We start from the raw sequence: 9290 nt of genomic DNA, 5'->3' as shown, positions 1-9290 counted from the left end.
TCTCTCTCTCTCTCTCTCTCTCTCTCTCTCTCTCTCTCTCTCACCAACCCTGCCTTTAAATCTCCACCCCGCATCCGGGGAGAGTTTGTCGTTTTTTTGTACGAAAACAGGGTGTGTGTGTGTGTGTGTGTGCGTGCGTGCGTGCGTGCGTGCGTGCGTGCGTGCGTGCGTGCGTGCGTGCGTGCGTGCGTGCATGTGCAGACAATCATCAGTCGCACAGGATCCCCCATCCCGCAATTTAACCCTGATGATAAACCCTGCGCTGCTAAGCATTGTGGGAAGGAACGGGGGTCACACTGAGAAAGCGAGAGAGAGAGAGAGAGGAGCGCCAAACCGTCTGACCCGCCTGTAAAAGGTTGTGTTCATTCTGGTGGCTGCAGGGGGCCGGCTCCCAGGACGCCCCCTTTAAATTCACTTTCACAGAAGGGCCAGGCCTCACATGCAGTGGCACGTGTTTAACCTCTAGAGGGAGTCATCTAATGCAAACAAATGGACAAGTGGTGCTGGGTTTGCAGTGTTTCTCCTCTGACCTCATGATCTGAGGTTTGAGATAGAAGACAACTCTCCCCTGCCTGTTGTTCATCCAGCTATACCTCCAGCTCTCCGTAGCCTCCAGCTAAACATCCATCTATCCGTCCCTCCAGCTATACCTCCGTCGAGCCATCTCTCCATATCTCCAGCTATACCTCCGTCTAAACATCTCTCCATCCATCCAGCTGTACCTCCATCTCACCATCCCTCCATCCATACATCCTAACATCCCTGCATCTCTGAACAAATGTACTACATGTATTTGAAAAATGTTTTTACAAAAGCACAAACACACACACAGAAATGATTTGAAAAATCAGATTAGTTTAAAATCAATTAATCAAATATTTCGACGGCTGTGGAATTGCTCTTGAAATATCCAAAAACATTGACTTGAAAACCCCAAGGTTCTTAAAGGGATGGTTCAGGATTTTGGACATTGGGTCTCATTTCCGGTCTCCAATGGTCTCCAATGATAAATAACACACTGGCTCACTTGGAAATGAGACCCGATGTCCAAAGTCCTGAACTACCCCTTTAATATTGCTGGAGTGAACAAATTGACCTAGCTGATCTTCACACCTTGACCTCTGTCTGGTCTCTGTCCATAATGAGTTCTCGTTAATCACCACGACAACCACGGTCAGTCAGAACTTTAATAATCCACAGGCAGCTTTGTCTGGAAGACACACTTTTAACATAACCATGGGTTACCTAAATAATATAAAACTACATTACACGTTAAAACACATGAAGGCAAATTTATGAGTTTGTGGTCCTTTAAACCAAACGCACATTTCAACAATAGAATTGATATTGTAAATAATACAAAAAAGCGATTGTAAAAATAGTTTGTAGGATTCAGTTACGGCGTGAAACCAGAGCTGGTACAACACGTGTGTGTGTGTGTGTGTGTGTGTGTGTGTGTGTGTGTGTGTGTGTGTGTGTGTGTGTGTGTGTGTGTGTGTGTTGAATGTCTTTGTGTGTCAGTATTTGACATGTGTTATGTGAGCTCTCTATAAACAGACAGCTCTGAATAATTCAACAAATAAATACAATCCAACACCACACACAGAGAAGTCCCACACACACACACACGCACACACACAAAGTACATTTAATTTGAGCGCTGCATCAGAGGAGAGATTTGATTGTTGAAGGGACAATATGGCGTTGGGATTAAAAGCCTTAGTGACACAGCACAAACACCATTTCATTTAGTTACAGCTTAAGTAGATTTGGTTCTTTGTCAAATGACTGACATCTCCACAAAGAACTGGAATTCAATTCTGTTAAAATATAGTGCACGCAGCATTTTTGTTTTTGCACAGTGCACAAATAAAATGTGACTGCAGTTATGACAACTGTTATCATATTTTTTTTTTTTTTTTTTTTTTAGGGTTGACATTTTAAAACACTTTCGCCCAAATTATTTTATTTTATTTTTATCTTGCATTAATTCTGACAGCCAAGTCGATCGCAGATGTATACATCGGGCTCTCTCTAGTGGTCACACCTGTTATTACACCTTCTGGGAAATAATAACCACATACTGTTCACATCGCTACCAGGCAAACACAGACAGGCGCCTTTAAAGTCATAGTTATGAACAGGAAATGCATACGATCAATTATTTTCCTAGTCAGAACTGTGTTTAAAAGTGTGTCTTTATTCTACATTCAGTCATAGGCTATAAATCCACTCATGAATGAAATATTCTAGCCAGGCCCACAAAGACAGACGCACTGAAATTGTCATGATCTGAAATGTCCTCATCGTTTATTATTGCCAATTTATACTTCTTCATAACTGTATCTATTGGTGTTTAATTGCAGTTGAATACAACAGTCTTACCTTCTAAGCATGCTTCGTGTGGGTAAACCACATCTGAGACATGTTGATTTCTTTCCGACCATATCTCTGTAGACTCCATCGGGAGCATGAAAGACAAAATACCAAGCACATAAAAATCATGTAATCAAATATCATGTCATTATTCTCAATGTTGACCTCACCTCACCGTTTATACTTAGAACGTAAACATAGAGCAAACTGTTAATCGGCGACATTTACATATAGTGTTTATCGACCAAATTTGAATTAATTGATTACAAATGCACCATCAATTAGACGGTGGTACAAAACAAAACCCACCTGGTAATATTTAAAAATTAACCGTCGCTTCTCCTGGGTTGTTTAAAAACTTCTCGCGTGACGCCGCTCTCTTCAGATAAAAGTGTTTGGGATTTATTACGGTTCATTTGTATATAGAGTGTCTTTTTAATTTATTTTATTTTTTATTTTTGGAAATCTTATTGTATTTGGACCACTTGCTTTATTGTTTATTGTTTATCGTTTATTGTTTGTAGATATCGTGCGCACTGAAGACCAAGAAAAATTCCTCATAGGCCTACGTGAAAATGTATTTGGCACCTTTTCTGTTTATGATTCTGATGACATGGAAGATAGGAGATAAATCCCTATAAATCAACGTGTCAATGTGACAATAATATTTTAGTAGGCCTATTATCTCTGAATATATTTCTTTTTTTCTTATCTCTCCATGTACAGCACTGTGTTTCATACTTTATCATATTAAATGTGCGAAGTAAATAATGTTTGTTGTGTAGGCCTACTGTTCTAAATATTCTAGGCTATCAAGTTTGTTCAATTGTGGGACTGCAGCACTTTATATCCCGGTTCTACCTGGTTAAATAATAATGTAGTAAATCACATTTGGAAAAAAGGATTAAAATCGAGAAACCAACCTTTATTGACACACTCTTGCATTACACTGGATCACTGATGGCTAAAAAACACGACACACACACACACACACACACACACACCAACATAAAAGCAGCATGGTCTGCTGTACAATCAAACATGAAACACTTTCTTGAACACAAAAAGGTGAACAATACAAAAATCTCTTAATCCTCAACATATAAATCAAACATTCCCTTAGATGTAGTAGTCCTAAAAAAGCAGGCCTTGATATTGTAGAGTGAGTGTGCATGTGCGTGTGTGTGATGCCATAATTAATCTGACGAGGGACGATGATGTCATCCGTTGGGTCCAGGGGTGACGACGTCATGATGTTTTGTGAAGAACGCTTGACTCCTGCACGGTTGCATAAAAAATCTAATCTGGACAAAAGCTCAAAACAAACAAAAAATAATAATATTAAAACATGCCCGCATACACACACACACACACACACACACACACACAAGTATCCCAATAGTTCAGCACTCACACAGTACCTTGGGCACACACGCACACACAAACACATTTCACATTAGGATAGGAGCAGAGTTCCAGTTTACAGCAGAGAACAAAAAACACACAATCTGGGTCTTGCTTCCTCAAGTTGCAATCTCGAACATCTCTGTTTGGCGCTAAAAACGACACCGCTCCACACACTAGGGAATTGAAGAGAGAGTCTGTTGGCGTAGCTCCGCCTACCCTCACTGGTAAAACAACCACTGCCGGGGATGGAAAACACGTCACTAGCTACACACCTCCAGGGATCACTGGGCCATATCGGCTCATCACCATGGTGATACCTCATTCGGCGATAGATAGTGACCTAACTGACATTTATTAAAATTTAAATCTTTGGAGATCTTCGAGACTGCCACTTTAAAGAAGAAACAAAAATGCAAAAAAAAAATAAGGAAAATGAAATCACGGACAGAAAAAAAGAAAAACAATTTTTTTTCTTTTTTTTTAAAAAAAAGGTAAAAGAAAACAGGGAAGAGAAGTTGGAAAGAAGATGTCAAATGATACTGAAACGTAGAGCCCACACTGCGTCCACCTGGACAACCTCCACCGTCACGCACCGCTCCTCACGCGCAGGCTCGTGGTGGCGACAGCGGGGTACTTGTGAGCACCTGGTCGTTGCTCCGGAGACGGGCTTACAGCTCGGTCTTCTGCCCAGGAAGAGGCTCCGTGGCCTGGATACCTTGATCGGACAACAGCCTCTCCTCCTCGTTCTCCTCCACGCGATCCACCGGCGCCTTGCTTCGCTTCTTCTTCCCCTTCTTCTCCTTCTTCTTCTTGGCGGGACCTTCTCGCTCCGAGCTGTCCTTGCCCTTCCCCTTCTTCCCTCCCTTCTTGCTCTTCTTCTTCCTGTCCTCCGCCAGGGCGGCCGGGTCTCCCTTCTTCTCGGGCTTCCACTCCTCCGCCAGGCAGGCTGGAGCGAGGGAAGAGGGACGGAGAGCAGTTTGAACATTTTAATGAACGTAGGAAGTAAAATGGAAAAATAAATAAGGAGGGGGAAAAGAAATCAAACAGGCAAACAGGGAAATAAAGAAAAAATAAAACAAAAAGAGAAACGAAAGGTCATAAAATAATGGTCATTGCCGCTACATAATTGAATGAGGTTGGAGAGAGAGAGCGAAAGTGTGTGTGCGTGTGCGTGTGCGTGCGTGCGTGCGTGCGTGCGCGTACCTCGGTCCTGTTCTTGCAGAACGTGTTTCTCACACAGGTAGGTGGTCAGATCCTCCTCCTGGGTGCCCTTGTACCAGTCCTCAATCACGTCCTCATACCGCTCCACCATCACATCACACTGTGGAGAGGATGAGAGGAGGGATGGAAAGAGGGCCGAGTGATGAATGAACCAAATCATTTAAGAAATAAATACATAAATAAAAGTTAACAATGACATATGATGAAGAGATGGATAGCATAAATTGCTGATGAATGACGTGGAGGAGGAAAATACATGAGGAAGAGGTGAATAGATGAGACGATCAGTGCAGATAACAGGATGAAGATATTCATTCAAATTAAAAGAGGAATGGATTAAATATGAAATTGTGGATGAATGCGGGAATTAGGGGTTGGCAATATGGCCAAAATATCATATCACAATTTCTTTCAGGCAGGATTCACAATCTTATCACGATTATTTTTCATGTTTTGCAAATGGCTTAAAATCCAAACTACTTTCCTTATTCAAAATAACAAGGCCTTAGATATATGTGAATGGCAGGATAGATTCCCTGAAATCAGAGAAGAGATGCCCTGATTGGTCAGAAATTAAGCAGGAGCGGTCTAAAGGCTAAATAGTCTCATACAGCACATGTATGAGACCAGTCACCTCTAAAAAATAAATTTAATTTAACGCACTTATACCTGACTGATGATAATGCCATTTTAACAAATTACATAAATTATAGCTTTCAGATCATGCTACAGATCTAGCCTACATCACATTCTAATAGGCCTGCATCCAACCCATTCGGCTTACATAGGCTATTAACCATGGGTAAGAGAAAATAATTATTTTGATGAGATATGCTAAAGACTTTGACGGTGGAATCAACGGTACAACAGTAGAAGAAAATAAAGTCTAACAAGGGCTGTGCATGTTTACTCGATATTCAGCTGGGACAATCAACGGACCAAGTCTAGCGACATTCACTGCGCCTCGCCTATAGACAGCTTTGGGAAACATTGGTTTCGAAAGATGACCTACATAACATTAAAGTGTGAGTGAGGGTATAGGAAGGAGGGTGCGTGTTAAGACCCACGGCAACTTTGTGATACTTTTTGTTGTACTGCCGTTGTGTATGAGCAGTACAGGGAGCAATGTAACATGAGAAATGCGCCAGACACCCTGACGATATACGATTAGTGTCCGAAAGGCTTAACCCTCACTCATGGTGAGGATACCAAAAATAAACAGCTGTTCAGATAATGCTTCACCATCCACACACACCGTTGTGTTAGACGTCCGGGAGGCCTAACCCTTATTGAAGGTGTTAACCCTTGTGGAAGAAGGTGCGATTTAAGATTGGCCTGAAAAAATGGATGCGTGTATGAGTCATAGAGCTTTAACTGATAGAACCGTATCAGTATCTTTAACTGATAGAACTGTTCACCGTAGTACGAAGCTAACAATCTCTCTTTAAAGGAAGATCGCGGCAGATCATCCAGATATTTTAATCGTTCACAATCTAATATCGTCAAATCGCACACCCCTAGCACGTATCGAGAAAAGGGTAAAGCAATGTATGCATGAATAAAATGTATTGATTGATGAAAAATAATTTGATGAATAATTAAGGAATAAGATGAAATGTAGGAACAGATGAATGAATGAAAAGATGAAATGACGAATGCACAAATAAACCATATTAAAAATGGATGTAAAAATGAATGCAAGAAGGGGAGAATAGATAGAGGGAGGATGAATGAAAGACTGGACACAGAGATTTAAAGATGAAGAGATTCATGAATACATGAATGAGGAGGAGGTGGGGGGCGGAGCTACCTGTTTCTTGAGGTCAGCGACCTCGGCAGACGTCTCGTTCCAGAGCTCATAGGGAATATCCATGACAACCTGCACCCCCTTATTCACCAGCCCATGAAGGGTGGAGAAGGTCTCTGACATACCCTGGGGAACGGGGAGGGGAGACGGAAACGAGAGAGGGGGGAGAGAGAGGGAGGATGGGGAGGGACAGAGGGAAGGACAGAGGGAGGATGGGAAGGGAGAGAGGAAGGTGGGTGTAGCGGGAGAGAGAGAAACTAAATTAATTACCACTAAATGCATCATCATATTTCTCCCTATGAGACTGTCATGGTGAACACTTGTAGACCCGACTGCCTTCCGACTGCAACAGGACTAGCCCCGAGATGTTTTAATAAACAAGAGTGCGGGACAGTTTGCCCTCTCCTTCCATATCCATAAGAGAGGTGACCTCTGACCTTGGCGAAGCGGTTGCTGCCCTGGCGCTCCTTGTGCAGACTGTATTCCATGAGGCGCTGGCACACGTTCTCCACCACCTCAATGAAGCGCAGGTCACTATGGAAACCAGGAGGGAGGGTAGGCAGGAGAGGAGAGGAGGAGAGGAGGAGAGGAGAGGAGGAGAGGAGGAGAGGAGGAGAGGAGGGAGAAGAGAGTCAGAGAGAGGAATGGGAGAGAAAAGGGGTAAGAAGAGAAGACAATCAATGATAGGAAAGGGAAAGTGGTAGAAAAATAGGAGACAGAGGAAGAGAACAGCCTATATTAAGACGGCCCACAGGAAGTGAACTCATTCCTGTCCCCCAGTGTGTGTGTGTGTGTGTGTGTGTGTGTGTGTGTGTGTGTGTGTGTGTGTGTGTGTGTGTGTGTGATAAGCCTTCTTACGATTTGACATATTTGATTGGCGCCGTGTTCTTGGTGTCAATGAAACGGTAGTTGGTGTCAATCACTTCCTTGGTCTTCCCCGTCTCCTCAAACGCTGACTTCATCTCTATACTGACAAACTTACACACTGGGGAGAGAGACACAGAGACACAGAGAGAGAGGGGGGGGGGGGAGAAACACAGAGATAGAGAGGGAGGGGAGGGAGACAGAAGCAAATGAGAGAGAGACAAAGAGGCAGAGAGAGAGAGACAGGGAGACAAAGAGAGACAGAGACATTAGAGACATAGAGAAAGGGGAGAGAGACACACACATAGAGACAGAGAGTGTGAGAGGACAGAGAGCCACAGTGATCATTGAGAGATTGGCCGCCCGTCACATACAGTATGAAGTGTGACTCTAAAAAGGAGAAGTGTTCTTTCAGGTAAATTAAAAGAGAAACTGGAAGGGTTTCGCTTCTGCAAACACGTACAATTTTAAGCAAAGAATTACTGGTTGGTTTCAATTCCATTACCCTGGGGTTGGTTGCCATGTAAAACCAACCAATCCCGTCACCCCAGCCAAGCGTTTTTATGAATCACGAATTAGAGACAGATAGCTCCCGTGGCCATCGTTATAGTAATAACATATCATATCTGTTATGAACCTCTGAACACAATGGGTCGCGTTACCATCCCATTTAACCTATGGTTATTCATCTCTGACAACGGCGGGTGGTGTTACCATCATGTTTAACAATGTTATGAATCTCTGAAAACGGGGGGTTATGTTACCTTCCATTGTAACATTTTATTATGAATCTCTGAACACGGTGTGTGCTGCCACCTTCACATTTAACCTAATATAATGAATCTCTGACCGCGGTAGGTGGTGTTACCTTCACACTTGTTCGGAAGATGGACCCATTCGTCGTCTCCACCGTCCTTCTTCTGAGCGCCTTGCACCGCACAGTTCAGAACCACAGCCGCCAAACACGCCGTCAGAATCATGTTGACGGGCTCAACCTGACCTCTCATGATCCAATTTTTTTCTATCGATGTTATGAGTCCAATCTAGGACCAAATGTTTGTGGCTCTTTACATTCTATTAATACATCGCTGTGAAAGCCGCTCAGTGAAGATAGACGCTCCACTTCCGCATGGGGCAGGGCAGCTGGTGGGGATACGAGCCAATCGGAGAGAGATAAGTGGCAGCTGCTCGACCAATGGGAGGGAGAGGAAGATGGACGGAGTGAGGATGATGCTTTCGGGTCAGCGTTTCTGCTCATAGAGAAGACTCAGAAATTATGCGCTTTTAGTTGGTGCGTAGAAGATCTGACCATTCACAATTTTGTCAACAGAGGGCGACAAATTATAACGTATGAAGTTATAATTTGTCGTATGAACGTATAAATTGTAACGTATGAGTTATATCGTCCTGTTTATGTATGTATCTGTGTGTCTCAGTTTTTATGCATATCTGAATGTGTGTGTGTGTGTGTGTGTGTGTGTGTGTGTGTGTGTGTGTGTGTGTGTGTGTGTGTGTGTGTGTGTGTGTGTGTGTGTGTGTGTGTGTGTGTGTTCATTTGCATTTGGTCTGGTCTAGTCTGGTCTGGTCTGGCCTGGTCTGGTTTGGTCTGGTCTGG

At 43.1% G+C, this 9290-nt stretch overlaps 1 protein-coding gene across 1 annotated transcript; it reads right to left on the bottom strand.

The window, feature by feature from the left end:
• Positions 1 to 3358: 3358 nt before the first annotated feature.
• Positions 3359 to 8794, bottom strand: LOC311374985 (protein canopy homolog 3-like). Its single transcript, XM_084490702.1, has 6 exons — positions 8544 to 8794; positions 7670 to 7796; positions 7249 to 7345; positions 6815 to 6937; positions 4987 to 5104; positions 3359 to 4729 (listed from the first exon to the last, which is right to left on the bottom strand). The coding sequence occupies exons 1-6, from the start codon at positions 8680 to 8682 to the stop codon at positions 4452 to 4454; spliced, it is 882 nt and encodes a 293-aa protein (XP_084346828.1). The 5' UTR covers positions 8683 to 8794; the 3' UTR covers positions 3359 to 4451.
• Between the last annotated feature and the right edge of the window lie 496 nt (positions 8795 to 9290).

The sequence above is a fragment of the Micromesistius poutassou genome, assembly GCF_964030765.1.
Source record: "Micromesistius poutassou genome assembly, contig: SCAFFOLD_5578, whole genome shotgun sequence".
Classification (NCBI taxonomy): domain Eukaryota; kingdom Metazoa; phylum Chordata; class Actinopteri; order Gadiformes; family Gadidae; genus Micromesistius; species Micromesistius poutassou.
Note: the sequence above shows the minus strand (reverse complement) of the source record. Positions and strands in the feature narration are given on the sequence as shown.

Excerpts from the sequence above, each read along its gene's own strand:
- LOC311374985 (XM_084490702.1), bottom strand. The coding sequence starts at position 8,682 with ATGAGAGGTCAGGTTGAGCCCGTCAACATGATTCTGACGGCGTGTTTG. Across the intron at positions 7,346-7,669 it reads CCAATCAAATATGTCAAATC|TGACCTGCGCTTCATTGAGG; the intron begins GTAAGAAGGCTT and ends TGGTTTCCATAG. Across the intron at positions 5,105-6,814 it reads TCGCTGACCTCAAGAAACAG|TGTGATGTGATGGTGGAGCG; the intron begins GTAGCTCCGCCC and ends TCCTCTCCACAG.